At 48.4% G+C, this 22833-nt stretch overlaps 4 protein-coding genes and 1 long non-coding RNA gene across 7 annotated transcripts; 3 read left to right on the top strand and 2 right to left on the bottom strand.

The window, feature by feature from the left end:
- The first annotated feature begins 479 nt into the window (after positions 1-479).
- LOC120894973 (breast cancer type 2 susceptibility protein homolog) lies at positions 480-7951 on the top strand. Of its 2 annotated transcripts, none has more exons than XM_040297896.1 (4): positions 480-1218; positions 1280-4658; positions 4718-5720; positions 5794-7951. In XM_040297896.1, the coding sequence occupies exons 1-4, from the start codon at positions 558-560 to the stop codon at positions 6868-6870; spliced, it is 6120 nt and encodes a 2039-aa protein (XP_040153830.1). In that variant the 5' UTR covers positions 480-557; the 3' UTR covers positions 6871-7951. The 2 variants fall into 2 exon arrangements, with proteins under 2 accessions (XP_040153830.1, XP_040153829.1); XM_040297895.1 differs by having other exon boundaries at positions 1274-4658.
- A 170-nt stretch (positions 7952-8121) lies between these two features.
- On the top strand, positions 8122-9775 carry LOC120908603. Its single transcript, XR_005741155.1, has 3 exons — positions 8122-8516; positions 8709-9219; positions 9613-9775. It is a non-coding gene; the product is annotated as an uncharacterized LOC120908603 (long non-coding RNA).
- Positions 9776-9883: 108 nt separating this feature from the next.
- Positions 9884-14477, top strand: LOC120908601 (WD repeat-containing protein on Y chromosome). 2 transcript variants are annotated; one of them, XM_040319783.1, is made up of 4 exons: positions 9884-10172; positions 10291-10445; positions 13722-14191; positions 14250-14477. In XM_040319783.1, exons 3-4 carry the CDS (start codon positions 14027-14029, stop codon positions 14364-14366), a joined length of 282 nt encoding a protein of 93 aa, XP_040175717.1. In that variant the 5' UTR covers positions 9884-10172; positions 10291-10445; positions 13722-14026; the 3' UTR covers positions 14367-14477. The 2 variants fall into 2 exon arrangements, with proteins under 2 accessions (XP_040175717.1, XP_040175718.1); XM_040319784.1 differs by lacking the exons at positions 9884-10172; positions 10291-10445 and having other exon boundaries at positions 12600-14191.
- LOC120908597 lies at positions 14461-17258 on the bottom strand. Its single transcript, XM_040319779.1, has 3 exons — positions 17089-17258; positions 16834-17000; positions 14461-16750 (listed from the first exon to the last, which is right to left on the bottom strand). The coding sequence occupies exons 2-3, from the start codon at positions 16863-16865 to the stop codon at positions 14572-14574; spliced, it is 2211 nt and encodes a 736-aa protein (XP_040175713.1). The 5' UTR covers positions 16866-17000; positions 17089-17258; the 3' UTR covers positions 14461-14571.
- A 1155-nt stretch (positions 17259-18413) lies between these two features.
- LOC120908600 (nephrocan-like) lies at positions 18414-20413 on the bottom strand. The gene has a single exon (XM_040319782.1). It carries the CDS (start codon positions 20195-20197, stop codon positions 18947-18949), a length of 1251 nt encoding a protein of 416 aa, XP_040175716.1. The 5' UTR covers positions 20198-20413; the 3' UTR covers positions 18414-18946.
- Positions 20414-22833: the final 2420 nt, after the last annotated feature.

Raw genomic sequence — 22833 nt, 5'->3', positions numbered from 1 at the left:
CCAAAAAGTCATATTACCATTTCCCAAATCACTTAATGTATTAAACTCTATATGGAAATCACTAGCAACCAGAACCAGAACTTCCACAGAGACAACTAAGGCCCGTGTCTGCACTTCATGAAGTCGAACGCGCTGATAAAATTTTATATGCAATTTGACAGATAATGTAACCCGGCGCTCTAGCAGCAACAGAACACGACATCGAACATGAAAAATGTATAGGACTTCACATGTTCGATTTGTGGGTTATCACATCGAACATGTAAAATCCCATATATTTTTCATGTTCGATATCGCGTTCGATTGCTGCTAGAGCGTCCCAATCATTTGTTGGGTTAAATTCCCTACCCAACCCCCCCCCCCCTCGCTCAACACTTCAAAGCCTACCGAAAACTACCGAAATAATCTTGAACTCCTACCGAAAACTACCGATAAAATTTTGATGCGCCTACCGAAAACCGCAAAAATAATCTGGCCACTCTGGATATCAACACAACCAAAAAATAATAAAACAATCTCAGTTACCGCACAAAAACTGTTTCGGGTGCCCCCAAACGATGGACGAAGTGCCGGCCAGTCCGGTCGCGGTAAAGCGCAAGAAATTCCGCCGGAAACATGGTCCACTGTTTAAACGTGCCAAGAAAGCGTCGGCCGGTGAAAGTTTCGCCGACGATGGATCGTCCTACGAGCAGCATTCCGAATGTGCGAGCGACGTTCAAGTTACCGAGGCGGAGTTACCAGAAGCGGCACGAAAGCTGTCGACCTTTTACTGCGACGAGGATGTTGAGCAGTTTGAAACGGTGCAAGCAAATCCTCTGGCTTCGGCAATACTGCTGGAAAAGGCCAATGCCATCCCGGGACCGAGTAAAGTGCTGTCACGGCAGTTTGTTGCCTGCTGTACGGAACAGTTCCTAACGGTGGCCGAGCTGGCCAAACTGGCTGGAGATGGTGAAGAAAGTGATTTTGCGCCACCGCAGGAGTACAAGGCACAATCAACCATAAAGCCTCACAACTATAGCTTCACACAGATGGAAATTGATACACAAATGATCGACCTATTTGAAGCGGCGGATCTGTTGACCGGACCGGGCATAGAAAAGCAGCCACCGAAACTGCCGCTATCTGAGATTCTTAGAGCAGACACTGTTGAGAATGATGGACTGTCGGAAAACCTTCCCAGCAATGCTTCAATCAACGAAACGACCATCAGACGTGAAGGTGCTTTTTCCTAAATAACACTTTGTACCTCAATTGTTAATGTTTTTCTTTTTAGTTATAGAACCAGATGCTGCTCCCGATGAGCGAAGTATAGTGCAGCGAATATTGGACGATTTTCGGCTCGAAGATAGCGAAACGTGCTCCATGGAGGTAGACCTATCCCTCATCCAATCCGAAAGCTTGCGGCGAAGATTAATACAGCTGCGAGATTTAATCACCAGCCCGCCAAAACCCGTCAAGCGCGAACCGACATGCCGCCAGTATGGCCGAGCCAGAGAGAGAAGAGAGAAACTGTTAGCTCGTCGGTTAAGCTACGACACGGAAGATTCATCAATGGCTGGGCAACCGTCAAGCGATGATGAGTCGGAAACGAGCACGATCCGTAATTCTAACCATCACAGCGATACTGAAACATCAATGGACGGAATGGCACTGAACGAAAGTGTGCTAATACAGGCAAATCTTACACAACTTTCCGCTTTCTTTTCACAAGCCATAACTAATAGCCAAGAAGGTGGCGAGTGTAGGGAAGAGAAAGCTCGAAATGAAACCAAATCCACTTCGTTCGACGGTGAACCAGCGTTTCACGGGTTTTCTTCACCGATCTCCCTTGCCTCCGATAGATCGTCTTCTCCCAAGACGGTTGCGATAAACTTTGCCACGTTGAGTGAGTCAGATGAGAGCAGTTTTCTATCGGTGGAGGATAACCATGCGGAGAGTGTGAGTGAACCAATTACGATGGAACAGTTGCTGGACGATGATGAGGATCTGTTCATGCTGGCGCACCCTGCGGAGGAGAAAGAACCCAATGCATCGGATCAGAAGCGAGTGCAAAAGATAACTGAAGGGACAAACGCGACTCCCATAAAATCCGGCGGCAATAATGAGGTACATGGAAGGGTTAATGCTTCTTTGGTGCCTCACAGTGCTAACTCATACAGTAACACAACGCGCGATGCTTCGGTAAATGATTCTGATGAAGTGTTACTAAAAGCTCAAGCAATGTTCGCAGAAGAAGAAGTCAAACAGAAGCTTAATCACCTTCAAAATGATTCTAGCATAAGGGAAACGTTGCAGGATAGTGTTGAAATGAAGGCCGTTCCAAGCGTAAATGCAAACAACGCAGGAAAAGCTCATAGGCGGAAGATAGCAGAACCTGTATTTTCCAATCAACCGTTTAGTGGAGGATTTAGTACGGCTGGTGGCAGCGCAATTGCCATATCGAAAAAAGCGCTCGAAAGTGCTCAGAAAATGTTTGCCGAAGAGGAAGCCAAGCTTCAGAATGAGATGCACGTAGACGATGATAAGGCACCGTTGGGAACCGCTTTTAGTACAGCTGGTGGTAAATCGATCACTGCATCGAAAGAAGCCATCGAAAAGGCGCGTAAATCGTTCGAAGACGATGAGACAACGATTGGCAAGGACATTGGGGACGATCCATTAGTCATACAGGAAGGAAACCCCTATCAACCGACGTGCTTGGGAGGTTTCAGTACAGCCGGTGGCAATACAATTGCTGTCTCGAAAGCGGCACTTGAATCGGCACAAAAACGGTTTGCCGAGGAAGAAACGAAAATGGAACAGGAAAACATCACCACAGCAAATGGAGCTTCATTTGGCGGTGGTGGTGGTTTTAGTACTGCTAGTGGAAGCAAGATTGCTGTATCGAAAAGAGCACTCGAATCGGCTCGCACCATGTTTGCGCAAGAGGAAGGGGAAGGCACAGATCAACCCCAAACAACAGTGGATGGTGGGTTCAAGCCACCTGCCATGGGTTTTAGTTTTAGTACAGCAAGTGGCAATAAAATTGCCGTGTCGAAAAAAGCCCTTGAAAAGGCACAGAAAACGTTCGAAGAGATAGAATTAATGGTGGAAAATGCTACCGACGTTGAAACAGCGGGCTCTTGCCAGAAGGTAAGCGGAATGTGTATAGAGAATGAAAGGAAAGAGGTTAGAAATGGTGACAACTTGCAACCAGATTGTACGGGAGCTTTTAGTACAGCGAGTGGTTCCTCAATAGCTGTCTCGAAACAGGCATTAAAAACAGCTCAAAAGATGTTTGAAGAGGAAGAATTGAGCAGAGACAAAGAGAACCAGCCCGGGAATATGACTAATGCCTCCTTCGGTGGTGGATTTAGTACAGCCGGTGGTAGCAAGATATCTGTTTCCAAAGATGCCCTCGAACGAGCACAAAAGACATTTGCCGAAGAGGAAGCTTCCAAACCAGATCAAGAAAATACCGGAAACCGAAAACCTCCCAATTTCGCGACCAGTTTTAGTACAGCGGCTGGTAGTGCAATTACAATCTCGAAGAAAGCTCTGCAACTGGCACAGAAAGCATTCGTTGAGGACGATATAGACCCGGTGGTTGATAAGGAAAACATCATAGGAAATTTGCTCGGTGGCTTTAACACGGCAAGCGGTAGTAAAATTTCCGTCTCGAAAAAAGCATTGGAAAATGCAAAGAAATTCTTCACCGAAGAAGAAGAGGAAAAGGTCACGGAATGCACTAAAGCAATCTCGAAAGACGCTTGTGCTATCGATCATGTTGAGGAAAGCGTAACCTCATTTCCTACGTTTAGTCGAGCGAGTGGAGCTTCCATTGCCATTTCGGTCGATGCGCTTGAGAAGGCTAAAAAGCTATGGAATGAGTTCGATGAAGCTGAAAGCAAAGAACCTCTTCCTGCTGGCAGCAACGATGCTGCAATAAGTGACTCGGTGCATAAAGAAAATGCACCCAAACTGGAGGAAACTCGTCACAAGCGCCGCCTATCGCCTGCGCACGATGGACCGATACTGACACCGAAGAAGAAATTGCGCTCAAACCATCTCCATCCGCTTGTTCCCTTCCAAACCAGTACGCCAGCATCGACCGTAGGTGAAAGCGTAAAGCCCACCACAAAACCGACGAAAGAACCAACCCCATCAGCACACGATGTCGATGCGTTTTTCTCGCAGCTGGATGATCACGAGTTTCAGCAACTGTTTTGCGTCCAGCAAATGAGTAAAAAGCCGAACAAATTGCTGTCCAAATTTGACCAATGTTCCGATGCGATACCGGCCAAACCGGCGGCGAAAGTGCAACCTGCCGGATCGGATTGGGACGATAGCTTTTCCGAGATACTGCCCAATCTTCCCGCCTCGGACGAGTCGGATGGGAAGCGGCGGTCGGTGCCGGTAAGCCTGCCACCGGAGCATGTACAGCAGGCACGAAGAGAGGAGCTGGAAAAACAGATGCAATACATTGAAAGGAAACCGGCAGATGCGTGTCGACCACGGTTGTTTGAGTTTTTTAGCAAAAAGCAGCAGAAGAATCGTGTCGCGATAAGCGAGTTTGTTGGTGGCGCTGTTCCCCGGTCGGCGGACGTGTTAACCGCAGCGATGAATGTCACGCTGGAGAACGCGATGGAGTTTCGCTTCAATGTGGCGGAGTATTACGGGTAAGTTGAGGCGCATTTTAATGGTACTTTAGGCGCTTAAATGTTGCCTTTGTTTGCAGGGAATCGGTCAGCATCAGCAACACTGCGGGTATACCTCTCGGAACGGATGGGAAAGCGGGATGCTTACTGATGGACGCAAACTCCACCATAGGCGTGGAAGAGATGAGGTGTGCCTTTCTTGCAGCCCCGGGCATTGATCCGCGGCTCGTACCGCAGGGATGGGTTGAAAACGCTTGGCGCTGGATCGTATGCAAGCTGAGTGCGTATGAGCGCAATTTTAGCACCCATCTGCAGGGTGCCTTGTCGCCGGAAAATGTCTTCCAACAACTACAGTACCGGTATCACGTCGAGATCGATTCCGCACGCCGGTCCGCCCTGAGAAAGATGCTCGAAAAGGACGACATACCGAACCGCCGGATGGTGCTGTTCGTGTCAAACATCGTGCACAACGATGCAGCATCCGCCGTCGGAATGGGGCTGGAACTGTCCGATGGATGGTACAGTGTGCGAACCGAGATCGATTACCCACTGGCGGCGGCTGTTCGCGCAGGCCGTATCGTCCCGGGCACGAAGCTAATGATACAGGGCGCGGAACTGTGCAACCACAAGGATGGCTGTTCGCCGTTGGAAGTACCGCTGGACGTGCGGTTAAAAATTGCCGCAAACGCAACGCGCCGTGTGCGGTGGTCGGTACGGTTGGGGTACTATCACCATCCCGTACCGTTCCTGATCGGGTGCAATACTATTCACGATCGCGGCGGACTGATTGCCCGTGTGCGAGCGCTCATCGTGCGCGTGTATCCGTTGATGTACGTGGAAAAAAGCTCGAGCGAAGGGCAGGGATCGGTGCTGCGCTCGGAGCGGATGCAGCAGCGGCACAGTCGCCGGAACGATGCGAACCAGCTGGAAAATCTGCACAAACTGTACAACCGCGTGCAGGAGGAAATCGAACGGGAGCGGGCGGCCGGCAGCGTGAAGCGCAACGTGCGCGTGACGGAGAGCACGACGGCGGCCGAGCTGCAGGAGTGTTTGGAAAATGGGCTCGACGTTTCGTTTCTCGACGTAAGCAGTAGCGAAAGAGCAAAATGGAAATGGTTCCTCTTTTTGTAAACATTTTCCCCCTTTCTTTTTGTAGTTTGAACTGACCCGTTCGCAGCAGCTCGTCATTGAGCAGTTCCAGCAGCGACAGCAGGAGCAGCTGCAGAGCGAAATCAACCGACGGGTGAAGGCCCTGCTCGCCAAAAGCACCATCCGGCCGACCGTTACCTCGCTGCTGAAAGTGCGCCTCATGGATCGGGCCCAACCGGTACGCTCGTTTGTCCTCTCGATCTGGCGCCCGACGGACGATGCGCGTGCTTTGCTGCAAGAGCAAGCCTACCTGGAGTTTGGGAATGTTACCGCCAACGGGACGAAGAATAACGACGTCCAACTAACCGCACACAAGGCCACCACGTACCGCAGGGTAAAGGACGACCTCGTCGTCGAGCAGCAGGGCCACTCGAGCAGCCGCACCGTCACACCGATCGGGTCGATCGATGCGGCTAGCTTCCGTCCACCGTTCGGCGAGTTCGACACGGTCGGGGTGGTGGTGCGCGTCGGCCCGGCCGAAACGAAAAAGTTCCAATCGATCTACCTGGCCGACACGGCCATGAACCTGCTGTGCATCAACTTCTGGCACGGGCTGGGCGAGTACGCGTACGACGACGTGGTGCAGGAGCGGCGGCTATTGTGCGTGTCCAATCTGCAGTGGCGCACGTTCAGCCGGCAGCCGGCAGTCGGCGTACCGCAGTCGTTCGCGACCGAGTACACCACGTTCACGGAGCAGCACGCCCGCCACGGCCATCTGCGGGCGGAATGGGACCGCTGCCAGCTGCAGCTGGACGCGATCGATCGCGACCGATTCTTCGAGCAGTGTGCGGAGCGGCTCGGCGAGCTGGTGGCAGTGGCAGGGAGTAGCACCCCGAACGTGGGCACACCGTACGGGCAGCGGTCGGTAAGCCGGTTGCCGCAGACTTCCACCCCGGTCGGGGTGGGCAGCAACAGTGCGGCGAAGCGGAAAATCGAAACACTCGCATCGATTTATCCGGCCAGCCCGCCGAAACTGTCGCCGATTGTGATTGGGCGCAATGCGACCCTTCGGCGGGGGTTTAAAACGCCGGCACGGATGGAGGAGCGCGAGAACCATCCGGGTGTGAGTGGAGGAGGCGCTTAAAGCGAAGTTGTTAAAGCTGCTGGCGTAGCTGTGTCGTAACGGGGGCCTTTTTGACTTAACTTCTGAATACAGTCAAGCTTGACGATGCGTTTGTTGCGAAGTTGTCAACGTTTACACAAAAAAGTATCTCGTGTTAGCACTCATCAAACGTTCCGAAATTCAATTCAAAGCCAAAGCCGACCGAGCATCGTGGGTACATGCTCCAGCTTGGGCTGCTTCTATTTGCGCCAAAAGCATTGCCATTTGATGTATCACGCTTTCTCGTTTGTTTGACTTTACAGCACGCAAACGCCCGCCCAATTGCCTTGGCACAGCCTTCCGCAGGCCGGAGCCCGACCAAAAGCGAGTAAAAGTTCGTACACCAAACCACACCACACATTCACACAGCACCGACTTCTCTGAACTTCCCGCGACAGAACCGCTGGGGCCAGCCTGCGCTCGTACGATGCTCTTTTAATGTCTATCTATTTGTACTGTTGGAAAGTTTTTCTTTTCCCATGCGGTTGGACAGGGAAGTAGGGACGGTGCAGGGAAAAGAAATCGAAGATAAATACTAAACACGGGGACACCGAAACCCTTGGGCTTCGGTGGTCGATACATGGCTCGTTTGGTAGGTTTGCGATGCTGTATTTGTGTGTGTGTGGTGGTCAAATATTGAGTCATGGTAGATGGGACAGTTGCTCAATCGGCCACATTGGCTGGCCGGTGGCTTGCCCATTCCGCTCGATATATGTTGTCCGGGGTTTCGTAATCGATCGACCAATCGGACCAAAGTTGAGGTTCGTTGGTTTTGTAACGGGGCGATGCGGTTGTGGCTGCAGCAATCAATCAATGGCCAGTTGGCGTCAGTGCGAACCGCTTACCCCTCGCCCGCGTTTGTAGCTAGCAGCTCAACGTAATATTTGAACTGACCCCCGGGTCGGAAGAGTTTTAGAGCAGGAACGTATTTGCTGTACACTGCTTTGGCGATGGGGTTAGATTGGAAGAAGGATTTTACGAACAAAAAAAAACCCACACACACTCACACACAGCTCACATGTTAGTGGTTCGAGAGGACAAATAAAACTTTTCTAATAAACAAGCTGTTGAATTCGGATCCTTCTCCTTTTTCCGTCACTGTCCGTTGCTGCCATCCTTCCCATGTCATCAGCCGGCCTTAAAGCAAAGGCGACCGGATGGCACAGAATTAGCCGCTCGGTGAGTTGTCCTGGGGAAAGGAAATTGCAGCGCATCTCCATGGTAACACGGTTTAATGAATCGTCTGGCAGCCGACATACAGACATACGCGCCATATTGGTTGTGCGAAAGCTGTTGTTACTGCTTGCCCCGAAACGTTTAATGAAAACGTTTCTCATTAGTGGCCCCGTGCGCGTGTGCTGCTTGTTGGAAAATGGAACGGAAATGTAACAAATTTCTAAGTGAGTAGTGAGTTTTTGTGCACTTTATTTATTCACTTTCTCGTGCTTTAAAATAAAGCAATTCTGAGGCAGATCTGGCTGACGCGTAAGGATCGTGCCGCTCGCTCGTATATCTTGTAATGGGCGGGGAGTGTGCTTATTGCATGTGAATTCGGTATAAGTCTTTGGCTCCGAGATTGGACGTGTAGGAAGATGGGCCCTGTTTTTTGTTTTCTTTTTTTGAAGGAGGTACGTAAAAAAAGCTTTTCCAATATATATATCGAGTCCAGTGCACTTTCGTGACCGGTCCCGTGCAATTGGATGCTGACTTCATGGTATGTGTCTGTGTGTGTTTGGTTTAAAATTTCCACTTTCGAGGCAGCTTGTCTTGTTGTGTACTTTCTTCTTTTTTAACGATTAAGTTTATTTATGTCTCCTTAGATTTTCTTTTCCTCGAACGCGATCCAATATCAAAAGGCGTCGTCGCGCGGGCCTGATGCTCTTCTTTAGTATTGTGCATTGCCACTAAACTATCTTCGGCCGAAATACCGAAAATCCAATAAACGTTCAATAAATTCCTTCTCACATCGGTTGTGGAATGTTGACACGGAGAGAAACGCACCCACCCGCACGCGCTTGGCGACGGATTGCAATTTATCAGGCCCCGCCCGGCCCAGCCTGGGGAGAGGGAGTGTGCACGTGAAGGTGGTGTTACCGGCGTTGGGTTGGATTGCTTGGATTTCGTCGTTCCTGTGAAAGCTGTCAAATGTCAGGCCCCCGCCTTCTCCACGGAGTTAGGGTGACACGCGTAACAACGGACTCCTGCCAGGCCATGGGGCCGGTGCATTCCTTCGCGATGCAAACGAAGATGGCACCCGGTGACAGTAGTTGGTGCATTTCCAGTCAGTGCATTTCCCCAGTATACATGAACAGTCGGTGGCTTCGGGAAAATGTGAGTTTTAATTAACTTCAAGCAATCAAGTTCGACTCGTACCATGAAGGGGAGGTTTCTTAAAAAAATGAAGAAGAAATGTGTCCAAAGAGCAAATGAAATGAAAAGGAATCTACATTTTTATCCCTTTTTCTTTGCGAAAAACTTTTTTCTTTCCCCCCTTTTTTCCAATCAAAATGTGCATCCAAACACCCCCTTTTCCCGAATCACGACATCAATGTTTCCTCAAATTTGTGTTTTTTGACTTGAAGATTTATCCCCCCCCCCCTTCCCCCTCTAGCATCCTATAAAAAAACCGTCATTACTTCTGCACCCCCAGGGTGGTTGAATAAATTATGTTTTCCTTTCCATTTGCATCGAAAAGAAAGTGTTTTCTTCTTCTTCTTCTTCTAGTGCTCCTTTCTACAGACATGCTGGATGCGCCAGCATATCAAAGACGAATCGCATCGCTCGAACGGCGAACCAAATCAGGAAAAATCAATCTCCGAACTGATCCAGCACGTGGAATGGCACATAGCGCCCGTTGCGCCACAGAGTCGTCGCTCGTTAGAAATTAAGTTAGGAAAGTTCAAAAATTTCCTCCACCAGCAAGATAGTTGAGCTTCTTCCCCGTGGCCGATGTAATCTTTATCTTTCTGTTCTTTCTATTTTGTACAGATATTACTTCCTCGGGCGTGTCGTGGAAACAAACTTGCGAAGGCAAGATGGTTTGCAGCGGGTTCAAATGGCACAAGCTTGCTGTAGAGCAAAGTAAATAATGCACTACCAACACACATGCACAGTGCACTGAGCAAAAGCGATGCCGTTCGCGATCAAGCGTGTAGCTCTCCCGGCCCATCATCCAAGGAACCGTTGGGGAGAGTAAAGTGCTTGCACCACGGATTGCATTTGCATCGGATTGTTCGGTGGAGGGTAGAGCCAATTACGGTGCAGGCGAGTGCACGAGCTTTTGCGTGAGTGTTTGGGCACGGGAGGGTTGTGGGGGGAGGGACCATTTGCCATTTGAAAATGTTGTTTTTCGTGAGTGATTTTTTGATGCATCGCGTTATTTGATTTCAACTTTACTTTTAGGAACACGCGCAACACACTTGCAGCAATCGCACAAGGCGGCGGGACGGGTGTTGGTGATACATCCCACACGAAGGTGAAACATCCGGAATCCATGTTGCTATCTGCGCCCTTTCCCCGCGGGGGATTTTAGTAAGCGCATCGTGCGCTTCGCAGCCGTAAGTGTTTGCAGTATCCTTAATGCTTGAGCATTTCTTTTTCCATCGTCTGCATTTGTTCTATCCTGCCGCAACAAACGTCTTCCGCTCAGCGTCTACACACACACATACGCGCGCGAATAATTAATGATGGTGCGGTGGGGGTGTTGTGAAAAATTAATAATTAACGCTCGTTTATCACGGTTGACAGGCAGACGACGAACCCGGTTAGCCGCGGTTGAGTGCGTGTGTGTGTGCACACACACATACGGGGCCAGCTGTTAGGGGTCATCGGGGAAGGTAAATGTTCGCTTCGATTGTTGGTCGGCGAAAAAACGGTTCGGAATAATTTATCTCCGCGGTGGTGGCGTCGTCGACGGCGCGCCTTGGGCATTGGTTCATAATTCGTGCGAAGTTCGCCGTGCCGTGAACCAACTGACGCAGTGCACATCCGTCTCAGGGTTTGGGGGTCGATGCGGATGATGTGGTACACTATGCTACCGCGTGATTTACGGTTGCGCTCCGGGCGGACCAGCAACGCACCACGGTGCGATCGTGATTGAGGTACTAATCCGGAAATGAACATGGGACTTCATCTTTCTCGTGCCGGGCTGGGCGAAGATGCCGATGTAGCAATGTAGCAATGCGGAATGAGCACTTCTTTTGGGGAATGAGCACGTACGGTGTACGGAAGAAAGTAAACGTAAAAGAATCAAAACATTTTTGTGGTGCTAAAAAGTTGAGTCTTATAGCATTGTCTGCAATTGATGCCAATTATCAAAGAATACAATTATAATTTCTTAATTAAAAGGCTTAACAACAGGCAAATATGTGTCCAAAAGGAGAATTTAAGATGGTACCAGCCTATACCGCAAAGTTGGATAGTCAGTCCTTACTATGGGGGACGGTTCTGTCGAGGTTCGAACCCACGACGAGCATGTTATGTTGTTAAGTCGTGCGAGTTTTTGGCTCTTTCTTCTTCTTCTTTGGCACAACAACCGTTGTCGGTTGATGCCTGCCTGCCTATAGAACCCACTAGGCTTGGATTTCAGTGGCTGATTGGCTACACTTAGCAGGATAGTCAATCCTTCGTCCATTCGTACAGTCTCATTGGGGGGCTTGAGCCCATGACGAGCATGTTGTTAAGTTGTGCGAGTTGACGACTGTATCACGAGAGTGGCCTAAAACTGCTATAGGCTACTGTAAAGGTAAGACAGCTTGAATTGGATTGAAGAACAATGCGACAAGGACAACATATCGGTAAGCTGAGGACCCTGTAAGTGGTAGAACATCCACCAGCGAAACCAGAGTGTTCGTTAATCGGAGATAATAATTTAGAAGGGCCAGAGGTCCTCTCGCGGTGGGCTCAGTACTTTGATAAATAACTCAACGACCAGTTTAACGAGCAGCTAGAGGCCACACTAGCAGAAAGTGTCATGCTACCTTCTACATACGAAACCCAAAAAACTACACGTCGACTGAAAAATAACAAGGCACCCGGAACCAACGTAATCGCAGTTGCACGATTAGAAAACGAGATTAATCAAATTGTTACAAAGGTGAGGGATAGCGAATCGCTGCCTTGTTTGAAATCTCGGCATCATCTACCTCATATACAATAATGAACCTTCAGGATATACTTATCCCGCACGTGGAAGAGGATTCCGAAACGAAATATCAACCACTGATCAGATCTTCATGCGGCAGATCTTGTAGATGATAGAATATAGATACAAAACGAACCATCTCTTCATTGATTTCAAAGTTGCATACGATAGCATAGCCAGGGTACGCCAGGGTACCAACGTCACTTTCCAGATGAAGGAGGATGGCAAACTCTCAGGGCCTTTTGCTATAACCAAAGGTCTGCGCCATGGGCACGGGCTTGCCTGTCTCCTATTGAGCTTGGCGATAGAGATCCATCTTCTATAAGTCAATCGAGATCCTGGCATACGCTGATGATATAGACATCATTGGTATGCGGCTCTCCTATGCAGAAGATGTCCTCCTAGAAGCCTACCAAGGGATCGAGTAGGTGGCAGAGAACCTTAGATTGCAGATAAACGAGGCAAAGACCACGGACGACCCAGCCCGTAGACTCTTTTTAGGCCGTCCACAAAGACATACGAGGTATGGTAGGCCCAAATTGAAGTGGCAGGATGGCGTGAAGGCGTTCGGCAGGAAGATTGGCAGACGAAAACGCCGTGAGCGGTATCGGACACTCCTGAGACAGGCCAAGACTGCAAAGCGGTTGTAACGCCGGATAATGGGAATAATGGGAAAAATAATGTAGAAGTCCTAAGGAGAAACGATGCATATGCATATATCCTAAGGGAAACGCGGTTTGAACCCATGAGGGTCATGCTGTTAAGTCGTGTATGTTGATGACTGTACCACGGGACCGCTCGGTCGGGCTAAGCTCGACCCATTCTTTTCTGTTTGGTCGAAAATTCCGAATCCGTCAGACGTGCATAAGATTCCGAGAATTATAAGTATTACACAGCCAAATAGTCAGGTATGCCCGAGCTTGTAGGAGTCAACGTATGTAACGAACAAACCTTCTGGGTGCCTCTTATCATTATCTACATTAGCTTCATCTCTTAGTTCAAACCATTTGAATTCTTTGAATTCCATTATCACAGGTGAGGGACCACTGACGAACCGTTAACTTCGTACCATTTTGACCAGGTCCAGATGATGTATCTTGTTTCTTCAGCGCTAACCTGCTGCAGGAGTGTACGAAATAGCTCGTGGCCTCGCTTCTTATTCGGAGCAGCTTGCTATTTTAGTAATCATAATGGAGTTAAAGACTTTCAAGGCATATTGCCATTTCAATGTGAGTCTACCACGCCGCCTGTTTATGCATGTGAGCTACCTATGAAGAACGTTACGGACTTAATCGAGGCCAATATTAACAAGGGAACATGTAAAGTATGCAGCAGAATAATATGCTAGGTGTTGCCTTTATGCACATAAGTTCTAGTAAAGGAAGGTAGATGGACACTTTTGATAAATAAAATAATTATTAAATCATTGCATTATCCAATTCGAATGTGTGACTAATACGGATCTTAAGCTTAAGTAATTTCCTGAAATGAGTTGGAGCTCGGAGCAACCGCAGCTGCTTATGCTAAACGTTTCAATAATGCCTTAGTTTCTGTATTCTACGACTTATTGAAAGCATTGCTCACAATATCTACATTTACGGCAGAGAAACCTGTATAGGCGAACCGTACGATCCAGTGACACTAAATTTCATTCAGTTGAATAACTTACTACTGTTGTTATTTTTCATAGTTTTGCCAATAGTGCTCTGTAACTTACCCAGAGTAGCTTGGCAACACGGACGGCCACCCTTTGTTTATCTATCTACACATCGAATAGCTTTACAGCGACTGGTTTGCATTTCGATACACGGTGTTGTAAACGGTCTGCGGTATCTATGCAAGCGCTGATATTCAACAAATAACGCTGTCATGTTGCTATGGATTCCGATTTCGCTCGTTGCCATCCAGTTGGAGAATTCTCATCAGACCGTACGTGGCCGGTATGCTCGGTAAACGTTCTCAGTCTGGCGGGTGCAGCTCACCGAGTACGCAACAATGACCGACGGCATTAGGAGGACACGAAGCGTTCAGCTAAAGTATCTTGCTACGCTGCACCAGATCGGTAAACCGCTGGAGGAACCGATCATCGGTAGACACTTCAAGCTGCCGGAACGGCCACGGCCGGCTGAGCATCCCGTTTTCGATATGTCACTGCTATATGTAAGTATCTAATCTGACTTCGAATTTCAAGCACTGTTCTACTGAACTGTATTTGTAGATCCCAATCTACTGTCACCTGGTGCTGCACCCACCGGAAGAGATTGCCCGTCCTGCGACACCGGAGCTCATTACACGGGCCCGTATGGAGAAGACGCTGGAAAACTGGCTAGACTGATAGTGGATCTTTCCCAGCTTTCAAGGGGCATGTAAGTGAAACAGTTTTCAACATCTGTCACTGTGATTTCGGGGTATGCATGGCCCAATGTGAATCGTTTGCAACTGAAAAGTTATGTCTTTTTATTTTGTAAAAATGGCATTCGAAATATTTCCGTTACATGCTTAGATCAAGTAAAATCATACACACACAGGTGCTTTGCCTACTACTTTGTAACGCGACGCGTATCTGGATTGCGGTTCTTCTTGGCCTCTAATTGCTTCACTTTTTGGCGCTTCAGCGACGTCTCCTGTCTCAACTCAGCCTGCTTTGCCCTCTTATTATCCAACTGCTTCTCGAGCGCAATGTTTTCCTGTTCCAGGTCCTCCGTTTCCTTCTGCTTAGCATCCGCCTCCGTGCGGCGTGCCTGCGTTTCGCCCAACTTAAACGCGTGCCGCTCCTTCAGATGGGTGAACACTTTATTTAGATTATCGCTCGAGCGCGCTAGTCCATCCTTGGGCAGGCGGTACCGTCGCAGATTGGTATCGATCTCGGCGTGTAGCCCCTGCAGCAGCTGCTCCTGTTGTATCTGCTCGTTGGTTAGCTGCTGCACCTCAGCTCTCAGCTCGTTGACTTCAGCCTCGAGCTGTTCGTTACCCTGCAGTGGCACACCACCCTGCTGTGTGATGTAGTGGGACAGACTTTGCACGCTGTTGATGGTATCTGTGGCACTGCAGCGTCCTTGTGCACGCTGCACCTTCTCCACCACGCTCGTCAGGGCAATGTACTGTAATAGCCGGTCCAGATACGGCTTGTCACTTTCTTTGCAGCAGAGACCGTGCTCGAGTTGGTAGTCGATCTTGCAATGCTGGTCAGCATCGTCTACCATAGGTCGGGCTACGTTTCTGCAAAGTGCACGTAAACTGTTACAATCCCAGTCATTATGCGATAGTGTAAGAGTGTTTAGCGTATGACTGGTGCTAAGCTTAAGCGTCACGATGGAGTTGTGGTCGAGATAAAGGTACTCCAGCCTATCAAACTGTGGCTGGTTACGTTCCACATGCAGCAAATGGTTGTGCGACAAATCGAGCACTTTGAGCGTTGGGATGGGTCGGCCGTAAAGGTCGAGCGCTACAAGGTGGTTGTTGGAGACGTACAGCCGCTCCAAGCGCTGCATTTTGACAAAGTGGTGGTACATTATCTTCTCCAACTGGTTGTAGGAAAGATCCACGTCAACCAGTCCGGGATAGTTCAGCAGCCAGGCAGTGTCAGTCAAGTTGTTGTGTTGCAGCTTCAGAATGGCCAACTCCACGTTGACGGGCCCGCGTACGACGTTGATGCTATTGTGCGATGCGTCTAGCTCTTTGACGTCGATCGGTATGGCAAGCGTAGAGAGCAGGTTGTAACTGACGTTGACGTGGAAGAGACTGGGAATGAGAGAAAGGTCAGCATGCGTAAGCCTGTTGCTGGACAGTTGCAGATATTGAAGCGCTGTAGTCGCTTGGAAAGTGTCGTCTTCGATGCGCTCCAGGTTGTTGTTTGACATCGACAGCACGCTGAGCTTGGGTGTGTTGTGGAAGATTCCGCGTGGCAGGCTGGTTAAATCGTTCCGTTCCAGCGCAAGCACCGTGAGCAGTGGGACGTTCTGAAACACATACGGTGGCAAATATCGAATCGCATTGAATCCCATGTACAGCTCCTGAATTGTGTGCCCGTAAGCGAACGCGTTCGTATCGATCTCCTCTATCTGCAGGTCGTTCAGATTGAGCAGCTCAACCTGGCGGAAGGAGGCGAGTAAAGCAGCGGGCAGTTTGCGCATGGTAGAGTTTTTGAAGGTAACATTCTTCTGGTTGTTTAGTGTTATATCCTCAAAGCCAAAGTATACGTCTTGCGTTTGCTTATCAATGTGCACATCGTAGAACACACAGTCGTACTGCCGATTACCCTCAATGCATTTGTATTCGGGCTGTCGTGGTTTTACGTTGTAGCGTTGCTGACTTCCGTAATTTGACTGACTTCTGTAGATTGTCTGACCTATATGGGTTGGAGTTCCGTACGGCAGCTGCCCTCTGTTGGCTGGCAGACCTCCGTTGGCTGGAAGACCTCCGTTGGCTGGCAGCCCTCCGTTGGCTGACTGACCTCCGAAGTTTGTCTCACTTCTGTAGGTTGGACCTCCGTTGGGTGGCAGATTTCCGTTGGCTGACTGGCCTCCGAAGTTTGTGTCTCTTGTGTATGTTAAGTGACCTGCGTTGGTTGGCAGACCACCGTTGGCTGGTTGACTTCCATAGTTGTTGTATCCGTTCCCAGGGAAAGAAGGTTTGGTGGTCGCTACAGGCTGCTCTTCCGGATACCAAAAATTATTGCCCTCAACAGCTGCAACACTACCACAAGTGAAGAAAATCACACTGCCAAAGCAGCAACCGACAAAAAAGAAATACTCTGTTAAGCGATATGAAGTAATACGTAACTGTACACTGCTGAAAATTACCTGATTAGTGATACGGCGCGTAACCCGCACATTGTGGTACTAAAAGCTCGAAAACTGTGTTTCTTCCGCGACTGATGGATTGAAACTGAGCAATCATTCCAGCGGTAGAACTAGCGTAGCACACTGAAAGATGAATTCGTTACGGGAATTCCCAGTGATAACGGCGTCTTGAAAATGAAAACAAATGTTATGATTGAGTAAATTCGCACCAACGCGGCACAGCACTTGCCGGATTTTGTGTTTATTTTAACTCACTACAGTCTGGGGTGATTTTCGAGGGCAAAGGTCGACAGTACAAGCTGGGACCGATCCAGCATCATTGGTTGGGACAGGTGTTTGGAGACATCTCTTACTGTTGAGATTCCGAAAAGTGTAGTGATGGGGTAAATGTGCGACAAACCTACTTGTATTGCACGAACTGTTCTCAGCAAATACCACTGCAAGTTTTTGATTGTGCTTTGATGTGCGATCGATGCTGCTCACCCGAGAATGTGTGAGAGAGATAAAGAGAGAGCGAAAGAGTGCGTGTGTATAGATGTGCGAGAGGTCTTCCACTCGCGCAATGCTGATAATGTGCGATCGGCAGAGGCTGGATGCACAATATTGAACTTTGCGGGTCACTTCGAAACCGTTCGCAGCACCGGGATTCCCAAAGCAGCAGAATGAGCAGTTTAGTTGTGATTGCTATTGAGCATGGTTTTTTTTTTGAAGCTGCAAAAGCATTTCACCATCATCTGGGTGACGGGAAATTTGAGAAATGATGTTCATGTTTAGGCTTAAATAGCTTTTACCAGAGAAATGATAGCCAGTTCGTGTTTAGATGATGGAAAAAAAAGAAAAAAAATGGATTCATTGTTGCAGGTGCACTCTTGTTGGGCTGCTCACGAAAAAGCATTTCATCATGGCATGACGAGATGAACAATAATTGTCCAGGATGCTCGATGGTTTTGCATCTTTGTAGCGATCTGCAAAGCAATATCTAACAGGTGAGCGAACTTGTTCATTCTTCCGCTCCAACATCCAATGTCAGCTAGTATACATATACCTGATAACATCGTTGGGTATGATGAAAAATAAAAGGGAAAGGGAAAAACTGTATCCTGAGATGTTTGTTATCAATACAGAAATTCATCAAAAGCGCAAAGCTTGATAGGTGCATGATAACCATCTTCTACGTGCCGGTGTTTCTTTCGGTTCGGTGTTCAAAACTACCTCGTCGGTTCGCAAACAACCCAACTAGTGATGGGTTTAACTCTCTGCGGCTCTAAACGGACCGCAGCTATTATTTTGCGGACGGAACAGCCCAGTTCGACCCCGACTCCGATTCGTTCAGAGTCTTTTGGAGTTCGAAGATTGGCGTCCGAGTCGTAACCGATCGATCTCGGAGTCGTAGACGACCTGTGCAATGTGTTTGTGATAAGGTATTACATTTTGTTTTTGTTTTTCTTTCTTCACTTTGTGTGTGTATTACACAAGCAGAGCTTTGATGGTAACACTGTTTCAAAAATACATCATCAAAGCTTTATTAAAAAAAAGTATGTACATAATTTTGGCCATCTTTCATACCAATGCGACTTAGTCAATGTGGCGCTGTTGTTAAGAAATAGTGTTACAATGAGAGAATGTCGACAGTTAAATTTGGAAGATTGCAACTGTACGATGCTGTTCGACTACGAATGGCGCCGATATCGGGCCTACTTCAACTCGTGACGACACCGACTCTGGACGACTGTGTCTCCGCATTTTGACTCCGGAGACTTTTCCGACTAGCGCCGAATTTAAACCGAGTTTTGAGCAACTATTACAGCACCTGTTGTGGAAGTTATGGTATAACTAAACTGCCCCAGCAATTGATGTAATATTTTTTAATATACTAATTATGCTGCAATTATGCTACTTTATTTTACAGTTGCTTGTCATAGAAAATAAATTTAATAAATAAATGTTTAATGCTCCCTTCTTATCCTAATCACCTTCCTAAGTATCCTCGCGCACAGACCAGAAGAAATAAATTAACGCTTCGACATACTCATACTAATAGCACAGAGCAAACTTGCTCCGAAATCATACCTGCTCTCACCCCCCTCTCCCCCATTTGTACATTAAACCAACCTCACTTTTCGTTCCCTGCCTCCTCCTCATATTCCTCGAACGAAGCAGCAGCGTCATTACCTTCCGGATGCTCGCCCGATTCCTGCCCATCCACCGTTTCCTCTGTCCCGCTCGGCACTACCACCGGCTCAGCTGGCCGCGAAATGTTCGCCATCAGCTCGCCGAGCCGGCTGCCGAGTCGCTCCAAATCTCGCCGCAGCATATCGTTTTCCGCCCGCAGCTCGCGCACCTCCTGCTGGAAGTGCGTCTCGTGCCGGATGCCCATCTCGATCAGGTACCGCATGTCGACCACGTCCGTCTCGTCCGAGCAGCACACGCGATGGATGGCCCGCTCCGCCCGGCAGTCGCCGTGCCGGATGATGATGCCCCGATCGCGCAGCTGCTTCCCGAGCGCCGCCAGATGCCCGCAGCCCCACCGGTTGTCGTCGATGACGATGCTGCGGATGGACGGCATCACCGTGCGCACCTGGTCCGCCTCCATGTAGTACAGCCGGTTGCCGTGCAGCCACAGATGCTCCAGCTTCGGAAACGTCCGGAACATGCGCACGTGCACGTACGTGAGCGCATTGTTCGACAGGTCGAGCCGGCGCAGCTCGGCCAGCGGTCGCTTCAGCCCGTTGCTGATCCGGCTCATGCCGATCCGCTCGAGGTCGAGCTTCCACAGCCGCTCCATCCGGCCGAACTGACCGAAGTCCACATTGCCGAGCAGCGGATTGTTCTCCAGCACGAGCACCTCGAGCGCGGGCAGATTGGTCAGGTTGGCGAGCCCCTGCAGCCGGTTGCCGTCCAGGTACAGCTCGCGCAAGCTGTTGGACGCATTCCCATCTAGCTGCACGCTCGCGATCCGATTGCCCCCGGCGTACACCTTCTCGAGCAGGCGGGTAATCTTGAGCGACTCGAGCGAGCACCGCCGCACGTACAGCTCCCGGATGTCGTCAAAGTTCTTGAACAGCGACGGCGGCACCTGCGGGAACTTGGAGTTGGCGAACGCGACCCGCCGATAGTCGAGGCTGCTGGCCAGAAAGTCGGCCCCCTTCACGTCACTGCCGAGGTACACGTCGTTAAACACGCAGAAGTTGTCCGTCCGCGGCCGGTACATGCTGTCGAACAGGTGGAACTTTTCGTAGTTACAGATCACTATCTCGCCGCGGGCCATCTCGAGGGACAGTTTCGCACCGAACACGAGCAGCACCAGCGGCACCCACCGGTGCAGTACGCCCGATCGCCGTTGGTCCACCAAGTACGGCTGCATCGCTTCACTCGGTTCGCGCGCGTCTGCTCGGCTGAAGCACGGGCATGTTACTGGGTGGGTAGCAGTTGCCCACTGGTCGATCCGGTGGCCCCGGCGACTGTCACCCAGTGTGGGAAGGGAAGCTGGCCAGCTGACCAGCACTGTCCAGAGGGGAAAAAAAGCGAAAGCGCGCCGCGCTCAAACCGCTCGAAAGTGGCGTGACTTTTTTGTCGTCTCCCACGGTTTGATGTGATTTACATCATCGCGCCTTTCGCTGGCGGAGCGTGCAGAAATAGGGAGAAGGACAGCGGATCGGGTGGCGTGGCAACACAGGCCAGGTTCAAGTCCAAGTACACCAATTGTGTGTGAGCAGCTAGCCGACGAGAGTGTAAACTGAGGGAGTAAGGGGTGCAATTTAGACATTGTTTAGGTTCTGCAGCATTGTTTGGGCGTTTTGTAGTTCTTGCCTAGAAGATAGCAATTGAGGTAAGGTGGTGCAAATAGTATTATTTTCTCTTTCAGGGAAATTTTTGAGCTGATTGGCTCTCAATTCACTTTTCTCTTTTTATGAACCTGTGTTTTTGTGTGTGCGTATTTTGGTATTAAACCATTCCGTTGAGTTGCTGTTTTGCTTACCTTAGTATATTCCATCGAATCACTCACCGATCGGCTTGTTAGGCCGTTTCATTGATTGATGTTTTAAATATTTTTTTCAAACATCTAATGAGTCACATCCATAAACTACGTAACACAGAAATATAAATGTTTATCGCGGCGAATCCTAAGTGTCAGACAATATGTCACGTAAAAAATATTTGTTATTCTTTTCCAATCATATGTCAAAACATAAATATGATCCTTTTGCCTTTTCAAAACTTTGAAATTCTTATGCTGCTTAAACTATTTTTGAAGCGTTTTAAAACACGTTGTTTTTTGGGCTATGGTGCAAGACGGCCACCTGGTTAAAATAAACTTATTTCCTATATAATTGGATATTTTTTACGTTTGTGGAACTAGTGCATGTATCCCTACATGTCTTGAGTCACCAATGAACCCTTTTTGACCACCAACTGTACCACAATATGGTTTGTTATTGTTCTGTTTTTTTTTTGGGGTGGAATTTGCTCAACTTAATATAAAACAATTCAAAACAAGGGGAATAAATCGTTTTATCTATATACAATTCGGCACAGTAAACCTAGTCATTGGAACGTAACCAACTGTATACAAAATTGACCATTTAAAGAAAAGTATATATAGAAAAAATTGCTTGCCATAGGGGCGAAATGGCACACTTGCCCTAAATTCCGATAGTACCATCCTGTGCGCGTTACGCAATTTATGGATGGACGTCGTACATCATCAATCAGAGCTGAGCGCAAACGGTGGTCCGAGCCGGTATTTGCCGGTCTTTGTCTCACTGTACCGGCGCACTGGCTTGAGCGTCACTAACTAGATCGGTAACGGAGATTCGATACACTTACTGGCCTCGCTTGCGCTACCGTGGTGGGGCGAAAGAGAAAGATCGGGTCCCCCTGTCACCGGCACACGTCATACGTATTGACACTTTCACTGGCTTATTTAATAATTAATGTACGGAAGGTATAGCCCAAAAGAGCTAACCACGGAAGTGTACACGCTTCTTTCTTTCTTTGGTGAACTAGCGGAAACACACAAACATCCACTTGCACTTGCGATGCATGATCGAGATAAGCTGCCTTTGGCAAAAAGGGAAATATTTGGGAACAAACACGAGTGTGGTAATAATGGGCATTGCGGATTCATAGTATCGAATATCTGATTTACTTGAGCAATAACCAAAATTAAAGAAATGTTCATGTTAACAATTGTATTTGTTGCGCACCACGCTTGTTGAGCTTCACTAGCTAATGCTTGTGCTAGTAGTTCACGTTAACGTTTATTCTGAAAAACAAGAGCATTAACAGAGTGACTGGACCGTAAGGTCTTGGATTAATGAAAGAAATATTCGACGAAACTTTTGAAGTCTCTAACAACCTTCTATAATACCGATAAAATTTCCACTTGTTTGGATTCGGTCGCCATATGGTAGTTTTGAACTCGCGCTGGAATAGGTGTTGCCGAAATAAGCAGAAATGGGTTGGATACTGTTTCGAAGCGGACTTCTCGACACTTGATCGTTCAAGCGTTTAGAATTTAGGGGCCATTGATAGATGGAGGAAGGTCATAGTTCTGTACTGTATATAACTATGCCCTTCCTTCATGAACTATATTCAAACGAATCTGATTTGCCATGGTCGGAGTTGGTTTTTATTGTTTTGCTATGCGCTATGTTGCTATGCGTTCTCAAATCACCTCTATTCTGCAGTAACTCTGATATGCATTTTGTGCGTTATGGATGTTTTCAATAAGTGTATCACAAATGTTGCTGTATGAACGGTGTGGCCTGAACTCTTCCTTTTGTATGATCTGATTTGCTGAGTGTGTTACAACGAATGTGTTGCAATAGTTTCCGAAATGTGTAACAATGTATCTAAACATTAATGTGTGTATTTTAATAGGTTCTATATAGCAGCCAAGCTACAACGGTATTAATTCTCTTGCGGACCAAGCCCATCATTACTAGAGGTGAGTGTTGCATATCGAGTTTGAAATAAAAAAGCTTTATATGTAGAAGT

Source organism: Anopheles arabiensis, chromosome 2, assembly GCF_016920715.1.
Source record: "Anopheles arabiensis isolate DONGOLA chromosome 2, AaraD3, whole genome shotgun sequence".
Classification (NCBI taxonomy): domain Eukaryota; kingdom Metazoa; phylum Arthropoda; class Insecta; order Diptera; family Culicidae; genus Anopheles; species Anopheles arabiensis.
This window is presented reverse-complemented; position numbering and strand designations above follow the sequence as displayed.

Excerpts from the sequence above, each read along its gene's own strand:
- LOC120894973 (XM_040297895.1), top strand. The coding sequence starts at position 558 with ATGGACGAAGTGCCGGCCAGTCCGGTCGCGGTAAAGCGCAAGAAATTC. Across the intron at positions 1,219-1,273 it reads AACGACCATCAGACGTGAAG|TTATAGAACCAGATGCTGCT; the intron begins GTGCTTTTTCCT and ends TTTTCTTTTTAG. Across the intron at positions 5,721-5,793 it reads TCGACGTTTCGTTTCTCGAC|TTTGAACTGACCCGTTCGCA; the intron begins GTAAGCAGTAGC and ends TTCTTTTTGTAG.
- LOC120908597 (XM_040319779.1), bottom strand. The coding sequence starts at position 16,865 with ATGTGCGGGTTACGCGCCGTATCACTAATCAG. Across the intron at positions 16,751-16,833 it reads CGCGCCGTATCACTAATCAG|TGTGATTTTCTTCACTTGTG; the intron begins GTAATTTTCAGC and ends CTGCTTTGGCAG.
- LOC120908600 (XM_040319782.1), bottom strand. The coding sequence starts at position 20,197 with ATGCAGCCGTACTTGGTGGACCAACGGCGATCGGGCGTACTGCACCGG.
- LOC120908601 (XM_040319783.1), top strand. The coding sequence starts at position 14,027 with ATGACCGACGGCATTAGGAGGACACGAAGCGTTCAGCTAAAGTATCTT. Across the intron at positions 14,192-14,249 it reads TCGATATGTCACTGCTATAT|ATCCCAATCTACTGTCACCT; the intron begins GTAAGTATCTAA and ends CTGTATTTGTAG.